Raw genomic sequence first — 23,586 nt, forward strand, 5'->3', positions numbered from 1 at the left:
GGTGACTAATTGAACTGGTTCGTGATTGCTTTGAACAAAGCTCTGTCGTGGCGCTATTAGTCCAAGGCCGGCACTTCGTCAATGTCGTCGGGTCTGTAAGAGATGTTGTTGCAGCAGAGTTGTTACCGTAAGACTGAAATGCAAAACTAACATGCCGAACTTTTTGTTGATCTCGTCTTCCGACATTTGCAGCAGTTGTTTCATGAACTGGCCTGGCGAGGGTCGTAAGAAAACTACACGGCTTCTGCGTGCGCTGTAAAACCGACTTACGGACGCAACAAATGTTGTCCGTCCACCGGATCACTGCCGCTTTAGCATAGCCATTTTCTTTCATCACCTCTTCAATTTTGCTAGGATCGTTGGCGGCAATTTTAGCCGCTTCCTGCTTTAGTTTTCCAAGCTCTTGCGAAAGGCGTTCCGCCCTGGCAACTTCATCCTACGCGATCCGGTGGTTAGGACCGAAGGCCTGTTTACTTACAGTGGACATCTGTCTTACGGGGGAAACGGCATTGCAATCGCACTCTGTCTGCTTCCTCTGTAAAGCATCGCACACACCGGCTAGCTCGGCCTTCTGCTTTCTGGTTCGCGGCTTTAGAGCTGCATTCAGATTGCTGAAACCATACCGTACCTTAGCTTCTGCAGAGTCATGACTCTGCGAGCGGTAGCCTCACTTTTTAATGCCCTGGGGTGGTGATCAGTGAAAGCTGCAGTGCGGAAGGGCACAGCTACCCTTACCAGAATACGGATGATGCCCCAATTTTATCAGTGTTGATCAGATTCTCATCGAGCAGCATTTTTACAGCGTCTGACAGCTAAGCGCGTCATCCGTCGCGAATGTGTCCGCAGACGCAGCTTCTACCTTTTGCCTGGATTGCTCTATAGCCTGCCTTCTCAGCAAGCTTTTCCAGTTCCTTTGCCCCGAAGAACGACTGGGAGTCCAGCACCAGTTCATGAAATTTGCGCAGCCGTTCTTCCGCTGTCTGTTTTGACTTCGCCATGCTTGCGTGCGTTTCGGATTTCTCTCGCTTCGGACTACTGGGATGCCTCGAGGTCCAAGTACCCGCGAGCCGTTCATCAGACGTGCTCAGGGGAAACCCACATAGTGAAGAGGGCACGCATTGTGGGAGGCTCTTCTGTACGTACACCGTTTGGCACAGGCGCGGAGGAGGCAACCATACCAACGTTAAGTTAGTGATGAAGGAAAACACTAAATGCCGTGTGAATCTCTGTTCGCAGCACAGTTCTGCCACCTTGGAGAGTTAAACCATGGGACGCCTTAGTGTTTCTTCTATGAAGTGCGCGGCAAGTGCCCGCTGTAGAGGGCGGAACACCTGGCGAGCTCTGCTCTGCTTGTTGGCCTCATCTCGCTAGTAACCAGTGAGGCTGCCTGCCGAGCCACGTGACTCCTATGTTCCTCTGCCATTCCCGCCTTGGAGAAAACGGCTGTACGCCTTTCCGCTACGCAGCTGCACGCTTTGTGCTCCACAGAAGAACGGCGTACTTTCCGGCTGAGAAGATAGGGCTAGTCAGGGGTTGCGCAGCAGGTGCGGGGCTCTAGAGGCCCCCGTACTCACGCGCTTGCAGCCTGGGTTTGACATCCCCAAATAGCCCGATAGTGTGAGCAAACGTTGTACTGTCGCTAAGTACAGTCGTGCAAGCTGGTAACAGAACTTCGAACCGTTCTGCATCGAGCACGCAGCCTGTCGCCACGGCTGTTGGGATCGGTGTGAATTACTCGGAACTTTGAACCTCTCTTACTTTCGCCCTCTCAGCGACCTGCTCTCCGCGCTCCGGACCATCTGCCGCGTGCTGTAGTCAGCAACTCCACCGGATTATCTACAGTCTGGACTCCTGTCTAGTGTGGTGGGGACAAATATTCTCGGCACACCCCAGCTACAGCCTGAAATGGAGTTGTTGAAACTATTAGTTTTTTGGAGCTGCGCACGCATCCAGCTCCGTGCCACGATTCGAGGCGAAGGCCACTACAACTTGTGCGACCCGCTGCAGCCCCGCAAAACTAGCGCCGAAAGACTGGGCTGTGGAAGTGCTGAGCGGTCCCTCGTCTGCGATTCTTCCTCGGCTACTAGTGTCAGTCCCGCGCGGCCTATATAGCGTACTTTAAGCCTTCCACGGGGCCCCTCAAGCCCCCCGAGAGGAGCAGAAAGAAGACTCCGCTAGAAATCCAGGTTTTCTACTGTGTATAGTGGTCTCTCTGATGCTCCTCTGAGACGGTGTGATCTATCATCTGTCACGAGCGAATCACCTCTGTGTTGTGGAGCTGTCGTACGTATGGTCTAGTTTTGGCATTATGCGTTTTGTACACAGAGCCGACAAGGTCGCTCCTGGACCATTCTGTGATCTCGGTACTTCCTAGCAAGGACGGGGCCCGTGCGTTGGCGACCTAGCTGCTTTGTCTTGTGATACAGCTCAGCTAGCCCCCGGAGGAAGCAGCGCCCGCTGTCCTGTGTGCGTGTCCATGCGGAAGTAAGAAGTAACACGAGTCATCCTATCCGCATGGCGCCGAGCCATAGCAAGCTTGGCACCAAGGCCCCCGAAAATGCGCAGCCGGCATACGGAACTGACTTTCAATGTGAGCAAGGGCATGAAACAAAATATATCTAGCCAGTCAGGGTCATCATTTGAGGAGGATGGACCGCGTCAAGTTTCCCCGACGCCACAGTTGCGGCGTACCGTGGCAGCCCACTGTGGCTACTGAGGAAAAATTCGAAAGTACAGATATGAAGAATGCGCTCCAGTGGTGAGCACTCCCACGGTCAACGCGGGATTCTGATGGCGGCACAGAAGCCCATAGGCCCAGCCTCCCCGGGAGGAAGTACTGCAGGCGGGGGCAAGAGGGCCGGATACCTTTTTCTGCGCTAGAAGCTCCAAGGATTCCCATGCTTCTGATCGTCTTAGGCTACCGTGTACTCCGCAGGGTGAATCTCACTGTGCTTCACTATGCTCGCCAGGCGACTGGAACCTTGCGGCGAACCGTCAAACTGGACTACCGAAAATCAGACCGCTTATCGCCAATACGGTCCGGCACCTGCGAATGATGCCCACCCCCCAAGCAATGCCCATGCAGAACTGTGCACACAGGAAACAACTCCATACTGCCCTCCAGCGTGCCACCGCATCCAGGTACCTACCTTTTCGTGAGACAGCGGCGCAGAGTGCCGTCGCGGCTTCACTCCTCACGCGCTTCAATTGACGGCCAGGGGGCCCCCACCAGGGACAGCACCTCGTACTCGTCGCTCGCCTGATTACGCGGACTCTTACTACGGTGTGGCCTGATTTCTGTACAACTGAAGCAAATAACCTTCGTGAGATTGTGGCTTCGCTCCAGGTATCTTCAAAAGTAGAGCTCCCTCAAGCTATTTCATTATAGGACCCTACTGGCCTCAAGCTCTATTTCTCTTACGAAAAGCACAGCCTGAGACCCCAGGCAGACGTCTCAGACCATCTGCGCACGCTGCTCCAAATTTGTGAAATTGTCCAAGCTATCTTTTGGATGTAGAACCGGCTGTGCTGTCAGCGCTGCATAGATGCTGCCGCAAAGAAATCGTGCTCTCCCAGCCTGCCCAGTCTGGTGGCATGGTCTCCGCAGCATGTGCAGGCAGTTGAAGAGTTTACACAGGACGACCGACTAGAATTGGCGCGTGACTTCGAGCGCTGGCACGCCGATAGCTCAACCAAAACAAGCAGGAAACCATACATCTCCTCTTCAGGTATGCAGGTGCCAAAACACTGAGCGCCCCTTTCATCGACTCGGTGTGATCAGAACTGACAGAGACAGGGAAAATTCAGAGCTGCTGTACTGATTCGTCAGTGCCTCAGTACTGTCCGAAAAGAAGTCCGAGCTTGCAGCCTTTTGCACTGCGCGGTACAGGAGTCACTACCGAGTACTGCTCGATGTTAAGCCGGGAGGGCGATAACCGCGCGAGCCCCAGTGATACCTTCCTCGTGTTGACTGCGAATGCCCAGTCGACCGCCAAAGCGCGCCCGAGTGCCCGTCCATACCGGGATGCGGAGCCCTCCTATTGTCAGGGTAGGCTTAGACTGACTGACTGTATCGCTGAGGGGATTTGGTTAGAAGGGAAACGTACAGATTCGCTGACTCCTGGTCTACGGATACAGCAGTCACCACAAAGTCCCTCGTATATTCCACAGAGTGACCGCGGGCAGTGCCTTCCTGCTTTTGGTGTCTCCGTATCCCGCTGCGATCTTCGCAGACAGGGGATCGGAGAGTATTGTCGCAAGGAGTATGGTCACGGCTCCCAGCAAATGGCCATACTTGAAAAGCCGAAGCTCTTGCGGTCGAAAGACCAACGACGTGCTTATTCAGAGAGTCGGCGGCGGTTACCAGCTGTATACACCGGCACGCTGGGATAATTTCAAGTTGAAGGAGTCCGCAACTGGGACACCGGTATGACTGAGCAACCGGGCCGGGGTGCCCTCGTGAAGTAACGCGGATATGAGTCTAAGTTCTGGACCGTCAGATTATAACCCCTTGGAATGTATAATGCCGAATATGCGGGCCTGTTAAACCGACATTCAAGAACGAAATGCGCTGCTGTGTGTCCTGTGCACCCTAGCCAGAGAGGGTGCGCAACAAGGGTACACAGACTGATGAGACGGACGACACAGGGGCACTTCGCTCTCCTGGCCTTGTTCTGGCGGACAACGATTACGACCGCCCATGCTGTGAAGACGTTACAGTACCTGCAGCTCTACCAAAAGGAGCAGTGCAGGCAGTTTTGCAGGATATTAAGACTGCCTCCCCTCCGTGCCGGTTTGCCGGAGAGCCTGCACGCAACAGCAGTTCTCCAGCCTCGCGCCGAAGTACGGAGCCCTTGGAAACTGCCGGAGGCCGCCTGAAACAGCGGCTCATAGAGTGTCCGAAGAGTCTGGAGGCCTGCGGAAGCTGCGGCAGACAGAACCGCTCAACGATCTCGCCCCGGGCCTGCTCACGGTGCATGGTAAAAGATCGCATCCAAACCCCTGCCCGGCTTATCTTGACTACTCCGCGAGTGGATGCGGTTACCGGTGTTACGGGGTGGCCGACCAGCCTCCTAGCCCAGCGACGAGCACGCTCTTGCCATGCGTTGCGCGCGGCGAGCTCTCAAGCCAAAGCACCGGGGGTCCCGCGTTGTGCCGCACCCCCAGCCACAGCGCAGTTTCTCTTTCCTAGGACAGCCAACTCATGGAGCACAATACGAACAGCAGCTGCGGGCTATGCTAGGGAGAGGTTCGATACTAGAAGACGACAGTCCTCTCCCATGTGGAGCTCCATCGTCGCTCATCCTCAGATGTTCGCTATCGAGGACGGTACCCTGCCACCATGGGAGTGTATCCCCACTCGTGACCACAACGCGTAAGACCGTGAGGCTGAAGCAAAGGACCACTGCAGCTCAAAATGTGAGGTGTAGTATATGTGTTCTGATGTGTTTGATGAGTGTTCGATGTTGAAGGGTATGGAAGCCGGCACCTCCCGAATACCTGAAGTGACCTTGTCAGTCTAGAGCATTGAAGGATGTCCGCGACGGGGTGGATGTGACCCGAAACGCTGTTCCAGCTGTTCCAGCGTGAGCCCGTGACCGGCACACCGGAGCCGAGCGCGTCGGGAGCAGTGGCCCCCTCCTGCCTGGTGCAGAGGCACTCCTGGGCCATCGCACTCCCGTGGCGTCTCGAAGCCCCTCAGCTTTTCACTTGCCAGTGTATTCTTCGTGCCGCGTGCACTCCAGAGAACTCCGGGCCAACCGCAGGAAAAGGGTGTGTGAAAGGTGCGCGTGGCTGTGCCGATCCACGATAGGTGTCCACCGGTTGTCACAGTAAGTCGGAATCCCTTCAGGACAAGGGGGGCCGGTATTTGCGTGCAGCCCAATGGTGTGAGGCATAGCCGGTGTTATGCACTAAGAAAAAGCCGTCAACGGCTGGAGGCCAGTGTGCGCTCAACCTGTTGCAGGTTTGACGCCTGCAACGTAGAGCTCCCTCTATGTGTGTACGTTCATGTCCAATCTGAAACTTGCGGTGTTTTCTGGCGTACTGCCCAGTTTACTCTGTAGTCGCAATCGTCTTGTTATGGGTGTCGTGTGATCCTTATGCTCGCAGTCCAGCGAGGCGTTCGAGCTGGGCGCAACACCTGTCCACTCGTTCTAACTCTCAGGCACACAAGTCAAGAAGCCCGAAGTCTCGACGATGGGTCGCGCTGTCTCCCTCGTCGTCACCTCGACTAGTCCGCAGGGTAGCCCCGCCTGGTTAAACTGTTCTTGAGACCCTTTACTGCGAGTAAAAGCAAGTACTCGCCGTTTTTCTTTTCCTGACGTGTGCCCTGTCGGGTACCTGACCGCTCCCCGGCTCACCTGAGATGCCTTGCAGGGTCAGCAGGGAGCGATCTCCAGCAGTGCCGGCACACCTGCTCAATCTGCATTTTCTCGCTCATTCTCCGTCACCAACTATACAACTCCGTGGAGTGTCCCCGAAAAGGGTGCGTTGATCATTGTGGTCCCGCAATTCTTCACTATCGTCCCGTGTTGCCAGTCTCGTTTATATCGTCGCTGTTGCCGCCCGTACACACTCGGTACAACAGGTTATCGGAGACTTGTTTCGACAAGCGTATTCGCACTGCTTCGGTATACAATACTGCTCTATAAACTGTTCTTGGCGTCTTGCTCGCGTCAACATCCGATGATGCAATGCGGTATACAGGATCAAGTTATGACCCGACTCTAAACTGCCCTGGCTTCACTAATCACCGACGATATACCCGGCAAAAGAGATATTGCCGTCTTGTCGACACCCAGCGAGCCGCTGAGATAAGAAGCACCCAGCCACTGCGACACACCTTCACTGAAATCTCCGAACACGTCCGACTGTGCTGTCGGTCCAACAGCGCGGGTCCTCAAGCAAGTTTGTTGTTCGCGTTCACTCACCACTGGTATCGTGCACACCCCACAGAGCCGTCACGACATGTGACAACATCGGAGTGAAGACAACGCGAGAATGGAAGTGGCCCCGTGGCATTACCGCTCGGCACTCAAAGAGAAAAGTCTCCGCTGCTCATTTTACCTTCTCCCTCCCCTACCTCTACTGCGGTTGCAGATTGCGCATAGCTTCCATGATAAGATACTTTCCCACACCCTCATCCACCTGCTGCTGGGAGAGCGGCTTCATCTGCGGGACACCGTTAGGGCCAAAGACCATCATAAATGCCGGAGCACTGGCAAAGAAGTTTCCGCCCTTGGCCCCTCCAATTTGACCGCCAGCCCCGAGCCCAGGGATAGCCGATACACCGGAGAACGGGTATTGCTGCAGTGGCTCACCGACGTGATAGCGCGCCTCCTGCAAGTTGCCGACTGTACGGGACGCAGTCGAGGGCTGCGAGCATCTACTCACCGCCATTCCAGGTGTGACAGTTTGCCTAGACTGGCTGGCCACACGCGTGGTGGCCGCGGGGGTCGTTGAGACTCTGGCGTGTTCATGACCAGATATGCGGGAGGGCGGCGTGGGAAACTGCTGCACGGACCGGTGTGCGTAAGCGGGTAGAGTAGCAGAACTGGAATAACGATGCGGGACAGACATTCTCCCTGGCGAGGTGGCTGAGAGCGCACTTGCAGAACCCACTGCGGTAGGATCCGGGTTGACTGATTTGGGCTCGGAGTTGCCCGCTTTTGCCACGGAGTTCCGAACAGGAGCCTCGCTGAAAAAGCAGTTTATCACGTACTTTTTGCCCTTCTTCGGAGGCAATGCTGCATGCAGTACCCGGGGATCAACCTCGCCACTTGATTCGTGCGCATTTTTCCACATGACTCCGCAGCCTTTAGTCGGAGAGATTTTTAGGCTCAAGTAAGGGAATTCGGTCTCTCCGCCCTCTTCCACATCTGAAACAGACAGAAAAGCAGCAGACAATACTTCGCAGACCCAAGAGGTTGTCTTACAGACCCCGCGTACCTCGCGATCGGGTATCCCATACGCGTGAAACTGGGGCTGCCGGATTTCGGTCGCAGTCCCGCCCCTTCAGACCGTCTAAACGCGTGCATCAACAGGGACGCTCGCGTACAAGCATTCGTACTACTCCGACTGGTTGTTTCTGACCAGAAACTCGGGGCCCTCTACGCTGTCATTGGCCCGTTCCCGAAACGGCTCCCCTTTGAGGGGGAAAGCTTGACTGAGGCGACAAACTATGACAATTTACAAGCGATGTGACGTGTCTCAAACACAGCACATACCGTTCAAATAAAGGAGGACAGTCTTGCGCCTGAACTGTCCATCGTGGTGCTCCTTAAAATATTCGCCCTCTTCATACTTGACAACAACAAGTGGTTCCAGATGATTGACGCCCATTCCAGCAAAAGCCGCTACGATGCTCTCCAGGCATTCAACCACTGCAGTCTCCGCGGGAAGAAGCCGGACTGACATGCTGGTTCGCGACAAACTCTCTCCGGAAGAATAACCGGCCTGAGGAACACAGCATGCTCACACGGTAACTCAAAGTCATGTGTTTCGCCGTCGCCTCCCTGTTCCTACCCGGTTTCACATCACGCTAAGACTCTTACAGAGATTCTCTACTGCTGTGCGCCCCCATCGCGCAATTGTGCGTCCTTTTTGTCAGTGCGGCGTATCTTTTTAAGCTCACTGAAAGACAATCTGTTTCAAAGAAACAAGCTACAAACATGTCGCTCCGGCCGCAGGGGGGCCCTTATTTCACGTGCAACTACTAGCAGGCCAACTGCACTGAAGCAGCTTGTTGCTAACGCTTGCAGTCCTCTCGAGAAGATAGTCCCCTGTTGACGAATATTTGCACGCTGTGGTAAACATATCGATGTAGTCGCAAATCGCTTTTTGATGGAACCAACGGAGATTGTGCAACGTCCTGACGGCGAGCAACCTGTCTTCACTTAAGAATAGCAAGCAAGGAAAAGAAAAAGCAGCTGAAGTAGGTCCCTGACCACTGGGTGTCGCTGTCTCTTACTCTCATGCTACAAGCGGCCCGCAGTTGCAAGCATCCTCATATCGGAAGTGGAGGCGCACAGACAGACGAAGCCCGCTTGCGCCCACCCGAACTACACACTTTCGCCACCCTCCATGGCTTACCAGCGCTGAATCGGCTTGACCGCGGCTCGTTTTGCTACGGGCCCATCGACCTTCACACAGAGCAATGACGTGATCGCAAGTGCTGGGTGTAATCAAGTCGGGTATAATAAAAACGTCCGGATTGTCGTGAATCATGAGTGTCTTTACAATCCTTTCCTTCTCCGTTCCAGTATGCTGGTCCCTCTCTACAACCTTCTTAGCGCTCTTCAGTACCCCACCCGGATACGCCTGCCCGAATTTCAGTAAGACTTTATCATCTTTCTCTTTGCACCCCGGGGACAGCCCGCTGACACGGTCACCCTCTTTCTGTGCCTTGCCTGTGCCACCTTCCTCTTGGCCCGTTTTCCTGATAGAGGGTTTTGCTGCAATCCCCTTCGAAGTAGCTGCGTCTCGCGGCGTGCCAGGCTGCAACGCCCCAGCAGTTTCCGGACTTCCCAGCGTCCTCACCCCCGCGTCGGGTGCCCCACTTGAAGCCGCCGTGGTTGTCACTTCCCTCCAGACAGCGGGCGTTCCCGCACCACCATAGAGTTCTTGCGTTTTTCTCGGCGCTCGTTCGGTCACCCCGCCCACAGGCGAACCAGTGAGCGGATAGTTTACGTGCCGACGCGGGCTGAGAAGGCCCGCTGCAGTCCCTAAAGGATTGTAGCTCTGCTGGGCCAGGACATACACGTCACCAGTATAATGCCGCCCCGTGTACCCCTCATTCCTGAGCGCCGATGAGAGCGCTGTATGAGGTGAGCCTGCCCTTATAAGTCCTGGTGAGCCGGCTCTCTCCTGGCTGGTATACATCGGGACTGCTGTTCTGCCATCCAAGACACGAACATATCCTCCCGCATAGTGGTGCGCAACTCGTTTGATGGATTGAGTGGGGGAAACGGGTTGTGCGGTGTGGCGGGCAGGCTGCGCGGAAGTGGCAGCCTGCATCGCCGCCTTCTGATGCATGCGCACTGCGTTCCAGTATGGATTCACGACTTTCCCGGGACGTTTACCCGACTGCTGCGATTTTCCTGGGCCCGTCACACTCGGTTGGGTCTGCGCGGGAGTTCCAAACCCGAGAAAAGACTTTATCGACGGGATCAATCCAGTAGGAGACGCGACTGGCTGTCGGGTACTTCCTACAACGGGGAGAACCCGGACAGGGTCTGCCGCCACTTGCGAGCTGGGCACCCGAGGGGGTGGGCTGAACGACTTCGAGTAAATCACCTTCGATGAGCGCGACCACGAGGAGGGAGCAACATACTCGGAAGTAAGAACACGAGGCGTACCGGAGGCAGTTGTCTGGCTTGAAGTTGCCGCACCAGAACTCAGAGGAGTTCGTACAGAGGAAGCAGATGACACCGAGCCGGAGACTATACAAACTGGGACCGAGCACCGCGTCTGTCGATAATTCACTACAGGCGGTGACGCGCTACGGTTGTAGCTGTGACCGGCAACTGTGTGGAAGTCCATGGTGGCAACAGAACACTCCTGCTGCACTGACTCACAATGAAAGCGACAGTCTGCTGACGTCCCGTACTGGACGTTTCCCAGCTTCCCCGTCACTAGATGTACCTTCTCAGAAAAGCGCGTAGACAGAGAAAACCAAGACACTGTGAAGGAGGGCGGTGGGCGCGCGAAACGAAAAACAAGCAGCGCCTTGAACGGCGAAGCCACGAATCGGGAACCGGAGACGGACGCAATGCGCAGTCCCACATACACTTGGGACGAGAAAAGGGAGAGCGTGTCGGCTACTAGCCAGGACACAGTGAAATCATTCAGTGTTTTCCGGGATGGTTTATGAAAAGCCGGAAGAAAACACGCTGCAGTCTAAGAAAATCGAGCGAGAAGCTGCCCGCAGCAACTACTTCTGACGACTCCGTAAGCTCCGCCTGGCGGCTCCCGCGGGTTCTCCCCAGTGAATGAGGTGCGGGGGGTGTGTTCTCTACCCTCCCCACCGTTCGACGGATCAGCTAGCCTGTAGCTTCCTGTGGCTTGCGGGACTTTTGCCCAGTTCTGAGTGGCTGGCCAAGCACTTCGTATGCGGAAAGGGCGTGTCTGGAGGAAGCGCAATCAACTGAGGGTGACTGAATATTGCAGCACCGTTGTTCTACAGCCTGCTGAAGAGCCCGATGGCTTTTGACGGCAAGGAGTCAGGCTCGGGGTCGGCGGGCCGGCTCTGGCTGCTGGGTGGTGGATTAGGTGCTTGTGATGCCCCAGGAGTTAACTCGCGTTTCTGCAGCATTACACCGGTCCCGATATTTGGAAGGCACTGCGGCTCCATGGTGCGGTTTCGAGAGTAGAGCATTCCTTCACCCCCCAGACTAACTGCGCCAGGAGGCACCTGGCGAGGCCGCTGTAAGGCGGTGCCAACCAAGCCACTGTTGGCGCCGACAGTGGTGGCCCGGGTTAGTGACACTGACGCGTGCAGCCGGCCAGTCACTGACAAGTCGGTAGCACTGCGGCAAGCATACACGTTCCACCAAAGCAGGACAAGCCCCGTGCCACACACTTGAAAGCGCTGCAGCGACAAGCAGGCGTTGACTAGCTTGTAATTGCTGCACTGCAAAGTCAGGACAGCGCTGCGACCGCGGAGTAGCCTCTCGCCGTGACACAACTGGGTGCTCTCGGACAGGAAGTTAGGCATCGTTGCTGACCGAGATGAGTCAGACGTATTGAACCTAGGAGCGCACGCAGGTGCTGAATGAGACACGGTGGCGACGCCTCTATCTGAAATCTGCTTCGCCAGCTCGCCCTTGCTCGCTTTGATGATGGCTCCAGCCCGGGGTCGCTCGACTTCTGAATAGAGACGGATTAAGTTTCGAAATTTGCCGCACGTCAGCGCGGAGACGATGTCAGGTGGTAGGACTGTGGGTGCAAGCATTCCAGGAGCGCACTCCCGGTCCCACTCAAGCTCATTAAACGAACATTCCGCGCCGGGAGTGGAGATGCTGGGGTTGTATCCGAACCCCAGGAAGTCATTCCATCAGCGGAGTGCACCCGACGACATGCCCCCACCCTTCTGTTAACGACCAATGCACAGTTTTAGCTGCAAAAACGTTGTCGGGGCGCTCAACCCTGCAGGGCTTTTACCGCGGCCGAAGATTCCCTCCGTATTCTTGCAGCTGGGGTGCAGTAGCACTCACCCGAGGAATTCAAACTCCCCAGGCACACTCGGTTATCGCCTGCAAATTAAGGGCCAAGTGATGGGCGGGTCAGCGGTGAGGGCTTGTTTACGAACGCGGGCGGTACCGTAATCCCAAGCTGGGTGACCTCCAGTAGGTTTACTCTGCTCACAGATTAGCCTGCTGCGCACTCCTAAGTCGCGCCGTGTTTCAGCGCGTATGTGCTGTCCGACCGTGTCTACAGAGTTCACGACTTGCAGTGTGGTTAGTATCCTCATTTTGAACCCCAACCGAAGATGAGTTTTCACTTTCCTCTGCTTTCGAGAGATGCTGCTGTGCTCCGTGCCGTACGCTGGACCGAAAGTACAACCGCGGTCATCAACGCGACACCCGAAAAGTTCAGCTCGTCACACGACTGTCTGCTTCAGGGCTCACGTGCAAACAGCCAAGAAGGTGGGTGCACCAGGCTTCTCATCAGATCGAGCCAAGATTCGACGGGAAAGATGACTAGAAGTATTTCTAGCGAGGTTTGTCTTGGCGGCAGTGGCATACCCCTGAGACAAACTTCCTTGCCTCGTAAGAAAGGCAGAGTGTCTCGCGGCCCCCTCTCACGATCTGTAACGCCATGATAACGTAGTCCTGCGAAGTGCAAGAAAGGCATGATTAGCGCCTCTTTGGAGGGACCCGACTGTACGAATAGTGCACGCTACACTCAAAACAGTGATAGTTAGAAACACCGGCAAGCGAGCGAAGGGAGCAAGAAGGAATCATTACTACACGGTGGAAAATGAATCCCCCTGAAGCTCGCCTCTATGCAAAGCAGCCAGACCTCACTCCCTCAACTTCGGTATGGTTTGTGACTGAACACACGTTGGGTTGGACGCGCCATGCACTCGTCGGATCAACCACGTTTGGCAATATGAAAACTTGTCTTTCTACTTGCAGTCACCTCGGAAACTGACTTGCGCTTAAGGGACTACAGTCGGGCTGGTTTTCGTCTCGGACGCTCGTCTCGCTCTCTGTCGGCAACCATTGAAAAAGAGACAACCCCGTAAGCGAAACCCCTGCCTTTGCATCGCCGTCCCCCCTCCCCGCTTTTCTCTCCTTTAGCAAGCAGATCACTGACTCCAGCGTCCTGGTTGAAGTTCGCCTGCGTGGAGGCTATGCCCCGGAGAGACCTGCCAGGAGCCCCTCGACCGTACCTCTCATTTTCCCAACTTCTGCTTCGACTTCGGGGCCTGCAAAAGGAGGAACAAAAACACGGGAAGCTTCAGACGGACAGACATAAACAGGGCCGTTCGTAATCTCGTTTGCAGGATGCACACAGAGCAGCTTCAAGTATGCCTAGACCAGTTGGTGTAGCATTCAGCTTGTTTCCACGAAAGCGAATGTCCTCGCTGCACACAAGTCACCGCACCAGTTACTCGTGTTCTTTCCGTTACATCTCTGGTTGAAACATCTTCACTTCCCCAGTATTCCACCGGCAGATACCGACCCCTTGGCTTATCTTTCGTCCTGCCCTTCCCGGGCAGGGAATTCCTCTCTGGCTCGGCCTCGAAGAACTATTCGCCTCAAGTAAAACTACGAGGCGTTTAGACCTCTGCTCTTCATTAGTGGCTCGAAGCATCCATAGAAATGCCAGCAAGTTCCCCTCACCTTTCTTGGGTACCGTTTTGCCGACGTGCGTCAACTGTCGTTCCATGGTACGTCACCGCCTCTCCCCTGTAAGGTTCTTCCTCGTCCTGAGGAGCTGTACGGTCGTAGCGCATCCTTCCTCTCCCTTTATAGCGCATAGGCTGTGAATTTGTGGCATCGGGACTAGATTTCCCGTAGGGTGAAGGCCTAGGCTCTGGCAGTTCGGCGAAGCGCTCCAAAACACCAAGAGAACGTCCATGGCGATCTCGTAAGCGTCGCCCCCACGAAGTTACCTTATTTTCTGTGTCCTCTTCCTCCTCGCCCTCGTCATCGACCAGTACAGGCGGATCTCCTGGTTTTACTCTAAGACACATAATCAAAAGAAAGCTGGGATCACTCCATCCTCCGTCCTTCACTGAACAGACACCAATAGAAGAGACGGTGCAGTCATCGCAGCATCTAACTGTCCACTTCCAGGGATCCAGACGGTAGTACAATCGACTTACGGTTCCACCTTTGAGAAACGATAAGCGCCTTCCCCAAGATCTGCTACGCCTCCCCCTTGGAGAAATCGTGTGCGGAAATCACCGCCAAGTGTCTGAAAATATGAATATGGTCAGGCAGACGACTCCGAAAAAAGCTACGAGAAGTTCCCTGTCGGACATTTCAGCCGGCCGCAGCACGCACCCCAGCTAACTACGAACCCTCACGTGTGGAAACCGACTCCCATCAGAACAACATCAGGAGTGCCCTCTAACTATCTATGTATTTAGCATGTACTACCGTCGGCCAATACTACATTTCGCCTTACAGGGAATAGCGTTAGAACGACAAAAGAACGTAGCGAATCTGATGAAAAGTCTTCTTTTTAGCCCAAGCCACTCTCGGGAAAAGCCCTTACGAAACAACCTTGTGCATCAATATCTACTGAAGGGGAGAGCTCAATTCGAAAAGAACTCCCTTCTCCATACGCCACGCTATCGCCCTGCTGCTACCACTCTCACACACCGCATTGTGTACTCCTCATGAAGCGCTTTGAAATTACAGTTTTACTTGACCGGGAGAAAGAACCGACGGGGTTTGTTCCGCGGGATCCTTCTGTCGATCTTCATGTACCCGTCGGATTTTCGGGCAAAAGTCAGGACCACTGCCGAGGAATTGGTTTGGGTCCCCAGACAGGAGACAGCTAGTTTCTTTGAACTATTACACAACCACTTACTGTAAGCACCCTTTGATCTCTCGCCAGTTCTTTTTCTTCCAGGTTGGCGCGCCCCCCTCGCCTTCTCCCTTCCGCATCTCCCTCATTTCCTTCTCCAGCTCCTCCCCCTCCTCCTCGACCACTCAGACCGTTCTTCTCGTGGCGCATGCGTTCAACCATATCAGAAAGCGGTCGTTCGTCCCGAACATGCATTGGCAACAGCGGGTCAGCCTCTCGCGAGTAAAAACCGAAAAATGATGACTGACTTAAGTCCCCTGAATCAGCTCTACCCTGGAGACGAACACAGCGCCCAGGGGACGCGGCTTTCTGCAAAGAATCTGCATCCTCGGGAAACGCGTCAGCGAGAGCAGCAGAACATCGCCGGAGCTCCTCGGCCGTTGCAAAGCGGAGTAAGAGGCGAGCCGGGCGGTCCGGAGTGACCGAGGACTGTATAGGTAGAGTACTGAATGGAACAAGAGGGGGAAAAAAAGACAGACAGGAGCCGCGTACAACAAAAAAGCACCAGACGAAGAAGGAAATGCGGCCGTCGCCGCCGACGAAGACCGTGACGCAGAGAAAAGCAGGAACCTTCGTAAAAACGGAGCACCAAGAAATCGAAACCGACTCCTCCCTTATCGAGGTAGTTCTGCATTGTCGACTGAGCTTTGACTCTCTTGCAGTGAAGCACGTCAAGCGCGGTGAACGAGACATCAAAAAGTAAACCTTCATATAAACCCTGTCAAGTAAACCAGACGCTGCCAGACAGCGGTGGCATTCATGAGCTCCTACAAGTCCGCCTCCGGCCTTGAGTGAACGCATACGACAAGACACAGGAAAAGTATCGGAATCGAAACACTGATGAGCTACGATAAAAGCAGGGGGACGCGTGTCCGAAGAGACAGCTTAGCGGGCAGCACAGCAAGAGACTCAAACCGATCAAGGAGAGCTTGTTCAGCCGCTGTGCATGGCTTGTCTGTACAGACTGCTGGCATCTGACGTACTGGCTTGTATCTCATATGCAGAATAAACTAAATGCTGTCAAGAAGCTCACCAACAACTGTGCTACGGTATCGTAGGGAAATCAACGCCTGCGTGCAGAACGTTGAAGTCTCCCCTTGAAATCCTGACGCATTCTGAGAGATAGTGAGCTGACTTGACCTTCAAAAGCAAAAACTCCGTGAGACTGACTGTACGGTGCAATCTGGTACATAGGCACGCTGCTAGACACACAGTGGAAAGCGTACCGTCGCCAGCAATCGACTTGTCGCAAGAAGTGTTCTTTTTCATTTGCGTCGAGGTTTGCTTCAACATCTCCCAATAACCAAAAAACTTCTGGTGATTTTTGTGGTCGTTGTTCTTCTTTCCTCTTTCCGTTTTCTTCTACGCTTTCCTCCTCCTTCTTGTCTGCGTTATCCCCCTTCGCCTCTCCCTGTTCTCCGTTCTCACCATCCATCTTCTCAGTCGTAGCCACAGTATCCTCTTCTTCTTTCATCCCCTCGGGCATCTCACCTTCTTCCATTTCAACCTCCTCACCCTCATTCTCTCCCATTCCATCTTCGTCTTCTGCCCTGCTCGTCCCTCCGTTGTTCTTTAGCCGCGTCTTCTCAGCTTCTAAGTACTTCTGCAGAAGCATGCGCTCATACGCCTGAAGGCTTCGCAGCTGCTCCGCCCCAGCCGCTAGAAGATGGAGACAGCTTTCACTTCTTTGCTTGACTGCAGCATCTGCCGCGGCGATGGAGGGGAAAATCAAAATGAAGAATGACGAAGGAATCAACCTGAGAATCCGCGTGGGACTCAAGGGCTTGAAAAAAGTTACAATATCTTCTTCAATCAGTCTACCCGAGCCGGAAAACAGAATGAGAGCCACGGGGGCTCTCTGGACGCAGAGACAAAACAAAGGCGACAGCAGGTTAAAAAAACGAGTCAACGCTGGGATAGACAGGGATATGTACAGTTGAAAATTTAGAGATATATACACACACAGTCTCTCGATCTTGAAGAGAACTAAGACGATCACGGGGCTGTCAATCGAAGTCATGATGCAAAGCTGGTAGGCCATGGAACAGTGAAGTCGACTTTGCGTCTGTTCTACAGCGGTGGCTCAGAGAGTAGCTTGGATAGGAACGGGAAGGTAAGGGAGGACGAAAAAAATCAATTCAAGAAGAGAAGGGTTCAAAAGAGTTCTGACTAACCAGAAGGGGTGTGAGAGCGCTTCAGAATATGACCACCTGTGAGCCGGCAGTTTGTCGATTGCACCTACCTGCCGTGTGCGTAGTACAAGCGACTACACTTAGCCGAATGTAATACACACCGTACACAAGCTCGCCTTAGCTTTTGGGTTTCGATTACACTTCCCACCACCCGACACCAGAAAGGAGTCGAAGGGAAGTACTTAACAAAGAAGAGAAACACTATTGATCTAACAGAAGTACAACGAACAGGAGATCTCAGGGCAACAAAAACAAGTGCAAAGGAGGGAATACGTCGCAGCAAAAGGAAAAAACATACCGTATCCTCCTGTCCGACTTCTCCAAGGTACTTCCATCCTCTTGTACCTACACCGAGAGGCATCATGATAGCTCGTCTGAAAGCACGCAGCCACTTATCGACTTCTTCATCATCGCTCTCTGCTTCTTCATCTTCTACATCTCCGTCTTCATCCTCCTGCGCCTCACAACCGGTTTCATCACAAACACTCTCGGAGTAATCTTTACATTCTTCTTGACTACTATTCACCTCATCCTTGTGCATCACTCTACCTCTCCTTCTTCGCATCCACCGTGAACCTTGTTGAGACGCTCCATAAGCTTCTTCTATATCCTCCCCGTCTTCCCGATTGCCGTCCGCATGTGCATCTCCCTTCGGTCGTCTCCTTCTAGCAACGCTTTTTTCCCTTGCGTCCCCCTCCTGCAGAACCTGGGCTGCGGCATCTAGGGACATATTCAACAGAGCATTAACCCGCTCTTCTGGATCTGCAGCATGACTCCCGGCACCCAAGGAGGAAGATTCTTCTTCTTCTCCTTCCTCCTCTGGATTTGTTCTCCTTGCTCTCAGGCGCGATGGCAAAACACTTCGCTTTCTAGTGAAGCTCTCACTGTATGGTGATTTCCGACTTCCCTTCTCATTCTCAATAATATCCCCCAGGGCCATACCAAGCTTTCTCTCTACATCTTCTTCTCGTGTTTTAGGAAAGCTTGAGTGTACAGGTCGCCGTCTCTCTGTATCGTAGTTACTGACATCTTGCAATTCTTTTCCTCTCCTGGTGCTCCCAGCACCCCGAGATCTCTCTGGGTTCTTGTCTCTCAAAAAAGAGGCCGCTTCATCTAAAGACATACTTAAAAGGGCTTTCTTCGATACAGGTTTCACGTCATTGTCAAGCGAAGAAAGATTCTCGGACCTAACAAACTTTCCTTGTAAAGTTCTAGCAACTTCATCCAGTGGCATGGCTAAGAGGGCGCTGTTCTTCTGACGGCTCGAGATCTTCTTCTCTTCCCCAAGTGTCCGTGTACATCCACCGCCCTCAGCAGACAAAGAAGAGGATTCTGCAGATCTCAGAACGCCGTCAGCCACCCCCGCCGACTGCGTGAGGTCATTGGACAGATGTGTACGGTTGTCTTTCTTGTCTTCACCTGGAAGAGCTTCTGGTGCAAACGCTTCACCACATGGCGGTGAAGAAGATAACAGGAGGTCAGCAGAGTGCTTCATCTTTTCGCAGTGCGAAAAGAAGGTGCTTCTGAAGTGGCGATTGGCGTAGCTGCTCCCCTATCCAGAAAGCCTGACTGATTTACCCGTCAGGGAGTCTCTTCACGCACTGTACGGTCTGCATATACTGCCGCGGGGCAAACGTCTCGTTAACCTTATCCTTGCTGTGAACTTTTCTATCTCGTCCTTCCTTTACTATTCATCAAAGGGATGCTGTACACGCACCGCTACGGCCACCACCATCCCTCTGAAAGGCTTTTGCAACAGATCCATACCCGCTTGTTTCTTCCTTTTCTCTCCTGATTTTTTGCCTGTCTCTGTTTCCCTTCTTTGTTTCTTTCGTCCTCATCTGCCTGCGTCTGAGCGCCAAACTCCTTCATCACATCTACAATTTTCCTACAAGGAAAGTGAAACCAACAAAGATCTCCACAGAGCGAGGGAACAAGTCTGTTTCAAATAGAAGAGGGGTTTAGAACGATTACCACACCAGTGATACAGCTGTTGTTTCCATATACACTTCACGGTGGTGATCTAGGCGATCTTCCTTTCTCACCAAGAGGGCCGGGAATCTCTCCACACCCGTGAGCATAGGTGGATGGGGAACGCTGATCTTCATTCTAGTCGAGTACGCGTGACTTAGTTCGTAAAGAGTAGAAAAAACGGGAGAAAAGAGCGACATCCGTGAAAGAATTGAAAATAGGAAACAGAAAGGACCAATTCAATGACTTCCATTGATGTAGAAATACAATGTCTAAAAGTGGATAAAGTAGTTTGAACACAACGTGTCGAGAACATCGCTGGGACGGGCAAGAGGAGCAAGGCGTCAGAGGAGACAGAGACAAGATACTCAGAATGCAGGAGAGGGAATTACTGAGTTACTTGGACTCACAAAGAAGGAGAGAACTGAGGCCACGCTGGGATTACTGACTGAAACGTCCAGAAGGGGACGAGGAAAGCATGGGCAAAGATATGAGATGTAGAGGCTCTCACGAAAAAAGGAAAGAAATGAAATAAGAAGATGACAAAAAAAACAATGAGGAACAGTGAGAAGCGGGTGTGATGTGTTGACAGTGAGAAGATTTCACCCTTGGTAAGAAAATAATTTTACGGACATATACGCGAATACAGCCACCCATGTGAACGTGTCATGCTCTCTCTCTCGCCATCCTTTGTAGTGATTTATATCGGGAAACGGAGAAAACAGAAGGAGAACAAACGAATTTCTCTTCGAAGTCTGTCCGCAGGCAAACGAAAGTGCAAGCATTGCAGCGAGACTGGGGGTTAGTCCAACATTTTAAGCTCGGGCGAGCATGCACCAAACAGGGGTACTGAAGCTTCAAAGCCAAGAACGTGTAGTGCCTGAAGAATACAAAGCTTGCAGCAAAGTCATGTAGAAGGTCGCAAACGGGGGTCCTGAAGGACTGTTCCGTTCAAAAAGACTCGAGCAGCCTTCGACCCCGGAAAAAGCGCAAGGCAAGAGGCGAGAGGGAGGAAGGAGGGCTTAACCGGGGCCCCCGACGTCCAGAAAGAGACGGAGAAGGTCAGACTTGAGGGAGGGACACCTTGGGGAGCAAAGCCGTTTCTCCTCTCACGGAAACAACACCCCGGGCTCGTAGAGAACACGCACAGTGCCTAGTATCTTGTGAGCGGAAGTCGACGATGAGGATACAAAAAGGAAAGGTAGCAGTAAGCTAGTGACGAAGTCTCTCTCCATGAAGAACTGGTGAGCTCCTTGAACCGCATAGCTTGCCAGATACGAGACTGAAGAAACTCGTTGTTGAAGGTTCACTCAGGAGACGATGAAAGAAGCGCATGCAAGGAAAAGACGTGAAGAGGAAAACAACGATCTTCAGAAGCCCAGAAGGGAACGTCAGCTCTCAGACTTCTCACCCACTAGTAAGTAGATTCAACTAAAGAAAAAATGGAAAGGTGTGCTGCAGATTTCCTTCAAGGAGAGTATCTTGACGCGCATGAACTTGCAAGAGCGATCTTGCTCCTTTTGGTAAAGAAGCGCCATATCTGATTCAGTCAATGAGTCGGCCGTGTGCGCATGCATGGCGATTGGCCATGGCGCCGGGACAGTGTCTCCCTTCAGCACCACAGAAGAGAAAGACGGAGATGTTTACTTCGGGAATAATCCATCTAGGCAGGGTTCTCCTTGGTTGTCCTGTACGGATCGTATTGCGTTTTGGTGGTCTCACTGAGAAGGCAAGTGAAGTGCTCTTTCACCCGTCCTTCGTCGCTACTGTGTCTCCCTCTCTCACACGCGCTGTCTGTCTCTGATTTCTTTGGCGGCATTCTTCTTCTCATTTCGTGCTTGCTTCGCCACTCACTGCGCGGCTGTTTTTGGTCTTGCTGTCTCTAGCTTTCTTGTTGCACACTCATCCAGTCCGCTCTGCTTGTGTTACCTTCCTGAAGCCGCCCTTCCGCCTCAAAGACAAGGCGGAGTCAAAGTAATGGATAGTTCTATCACCTGGCTAACTCGCCGCCGTCTTATCTTCCCTTCCTTCGCATGTTTGTGTATATCCCCTCTACGTTTTCAAGCAGGAGTGAACAGTAAGACTCTACTGACCAACTTTTCTTCGTGGATTCCTGTGTAGCGACTCAGTACAACTTTTTGTCCATATTTTTTTCTTCTGTTCTCAAGCAAACGCGCTACACGACACTCAACCCTCCTCCAAATAGCAGGCCTGTCACTGCTGTTTTGTTCTTTTCGTGTGCTGAAGAAACTGACAGACATTTCTCTTCCGAAGCTTGAAGTAGATCGCTTGTTTTCATTTCTCTTTCTTCGGCGAGATGCCGCCGCTTCCCACTCCTTCAGCGGCTCGCATTGCTCAGCTCGTTGCTTCTCCGGAACACTTACCTGTCCTATCTGATGTCGTCGCCTACAAAGGTTGGAGAAATGGTAAGAGAAGTGGTGATGAAATTTATTCTATTCGCCCGCAGAAATGAAGAAGGACTGAGAACTTGTGACTATATCCAGGGATAACAGAGAAGAAGGCGAAGGATGTAGAAGTACAAGATGCTATGGGCCATGTTACGAGAGGGGAGAAGAGAGAGGTTTCCTTAACTCATGACTGGAAGGTACAGAACGTTTGAAGAAGAACATGGCATTCTGTCAACAGTCTTCTGAAGAAAGGGGCCATCGCGTGTGCTCGCAAGCCGTGCGTCTTTTTCTTTCCTGTGGAGCCCTGAGGGAGATTTGCTAGAAGAAAGAGGAAAAGGAAGAGGACGCAGAGAAGCGAGAGTAGTAGTCATAGACGTATCACGGAGTGTTCGGATCTCTGCTCACCGCGGGAACGGGGGTGTGAGGTCTCAGAAGCATTGCGGAGTCTTTCATTCTTTGAAGATAGAGTATGGCTCATAGCTCCGAACTCAAGAGATGAGGCTCTCTCTTTTGTTCTTTTTATTCTCTCCGCCATTTTCTTTTCTGTGTCGTCCTCTCTATTGCGCTTGGCAGTTATTAAGCGTACAGTTCAGTTCCCGAATGGCAAGCCGGTGACCTTCGACATAACAACTGCTCCTCCAGCTGTCTTGGTTCTTCCGTGGTGTAGCCAGACCAGGACTCTCACTCTGCTCAGGGTATGTCTTGGTTCCACAGGGAGAGGAGAAAGATAATACCACTGCACAGTGGATAGATAATGTTGTAGACGTCATGCACATATAGCAGACCTTCTTCCTAGGGGAGAAGGAAGAGGAGGTTGTGAGTGGTATTAGCGAGTGTACGTGTAAGATAATCTGTAGTCCTCATGGTAGTGATTCTCCGTAGAAGATGTTTTTCAATGATGATCTCTCTACCCACGTAGATAAAGCATACGAATACATCTGGAGTGCTCCCCGGGAAATAGCATGCAAAACCATTCCAGGGAGCTGCCGGAGCGTTTTTTGTACATGCTTTTATGGATTGAACACCCTTATAGTCGTCGTCTTTTCTAGTATGGCTGTTACCACTCGACAGTGTGATAGTCACGACGTCCTTGACTGCGAAGGAAGTTTTCCATGTCAGTTAAACAACGGTTGTTTCCCCCTTTTGGCCGTTGTATTGTGGACGTAAGTATGTGTTCTTTGCTTTTAGACTAGTTCAAATGGGATTACCAAGGTGAAGCAGAGAAGAAATGGTTTGTATGTGATGCACTGTCTCTTTTGTTGTGGTGTATTCCTATGTATCTTTCCTCTGTAGGAATATTGCCCCGGATTGAATGACAAACACATGTATACCCTGGTTGCAGGTTTATTTGAGGAAAAGCATGCAACGATTGAAGATTGCATTCGATGGGAGACGGAAGAGGAAGCTCAACTGGTAGGGAGGCTTTGACCCGCTTTCTGTGTTTGCTCTTCGCAGTATATACGGGTATCCGGATACTCATTTCTTCTGAACACCAGCTGGGTATGACGGTGACTAGACGGAAGTTTCTGAGATGGACCTGTGACACCGTTGGAATATGGCTTGACTTCTCGGATCTCCCTAACTAATGAATGACGCTGCAGCGCCCGTGGTGTATCCGTTGTGAGATATTAGAATTCTGTCCGTCTACACTTTTTTGCTGAGCGTGCAATGAAGGGAAAAGGACAAGAAATTTTTCGTTCGCAAAGCCTTGCAAACTGTTGGGTCTGCTTCACCATGAGCTGACTCGCAGTCTTGATTAACAACTGCGTTCGTTTTTTCTTTCTCGAACTCACCAGCATTTGCTATGAAGTTATCAAATGCCTCTGCACCTCGAAGAATCAAGGAAAGGAAGTTTGGCAGTGGGTAACAAGTTGATATTGTGGTAGTTTGTTACTACTCCCAACAAGATAACAAGTGTTGAGGGTGTACAATATTCCGGGAGACGACCAAGCCTCTTCTTCCAAATAGAT

General features: G+C 52.6%; 5 protein-coding genes across 5 annotated transcripts in view; 2 read left to right on the plus strand and 3 right to left on the minus strand.

Annotated features, from left to right (window-relative positions):
• Positions 1–253: 253 nt before the first annotated feature.
• CSUI_004063 (mnd1 family protein) lies at positions 254–998 on the minus strand (the record flags this gene model as incomplete). The annotated part of the gene is made up of 4 exons (XM_068064258.1): positions 254–491; positions 608–682; positions 736–805; positions 860–998. The coding sequence occupies 4 exons, from the start codon at positions 996–998 to the stop codon at positions 437–439; spliced, it is 339 nt and encodes a 112-aa protein (XP_067923760.1). The 3' UTR covers positions 254–436.
• A 2,891-nt stretch (positions 999–3,889) lies between these two features.
• Positions 3,890–4,976, plus strand: CSUI_004064 (uncharacterized protein; the record flags this gene model as incomplete). The annotated part of the gene is made up of 3 exons (XM_068064259.1): positions 3,890–4,048; positions 4,233–4,426; positions 4,596–4,976. Coding segments are annotated over exons 1-3 (711 nt in total), but the record flags the coding sequence as incomplete, so codon positions are not given.
• A 1,847-nt stretch (positions 4,977–6,823) lies between these two features.
• CSUI_004065 (2og-fe oxygenase family protein) lies at positions 6,824–10,542 on the minus strand (the record flags this gene model as incomplete). The annotated part of the gene is made up of 3 exons (XM_068064260.1): positions 6,824–7,880; positions 8,229–8,457; positions 9,094–10,542. The coding sequence occupies 3 exons, from the start codon at positions 10,540–10,542 to the stop codon at positions 7,087–7,089; spliced, it is 2,472 nt and encodes an 823-aa protein (XP_067923762.1). The 3' UTR covers positions 6,824–7,086.
• Positions 10,543–13,170: 2,628 nt separating this feature from the next.
• Positions 13,171–20,691, minus strand: CSUI_004066 (uncharacterized protein; the record flags this gene model as incomplete). The annotated part of the gene is made up of 6 exons (XM_068064261.1): positions 17,536–20,691; positions 16,272–16,903; positions 15,049–15,490; positions 14,336–14,427; positions 13,851–14,192; positions 13,171–13,432 (listed from the first exon to the last, which is right to left on the minus strand). The coding sequence occupies exons 1-6, from the start codon at positions 18,730–18,732 to the stop codon at positions 13,171–13,173; spliced, it is 2,967 nt and encodes a 988-aa protein (XP_067923763.1). The 5' UTR covers positions 18,733–20,691.
• A 153-nt stretch (positions 20,692–20,844) lies between these two features.
• The window catches only part of CSUI_004067 (nudix family protein), a 4,153-nt gene continuing 1,411 nt past the window's right edge, over positions 20,845–23,586 (plus strand). Inside the window, exons 1-3 of the mRNA XM_068064262.1 lie at positions 20,845–21,634; positions 22,190–22,311; positions 22,910–23,029. Of these exons, the coding sequence (XP_067923764.1) occupies positions 21,526–21,634; positions 22,190–22,311; positions 22,910–23,029 (351 nt within the window). The 5' untranslated portion in view covers positions 20,845–21,525. The remainder of the gene's footprint in view (positions 21,635–22,189; positions 22,312–22,909; positions 23,030–23,586) is intronic.

The sequence above is a fragment of the Cystoisospora suis genome (assembly GCF_002600585.1).
Source record: "Cystoisospora suis strain Wien I chromosome Unknown contig_1829, whole genome shotgun sequence".
Classification (NCBI taxonomy): Eukaryota; Apicomplexa; class Conoidasida; order Eucoccidiorida; family Sarcocystidae; genus Cystoisospora; species Cystoisospora suis.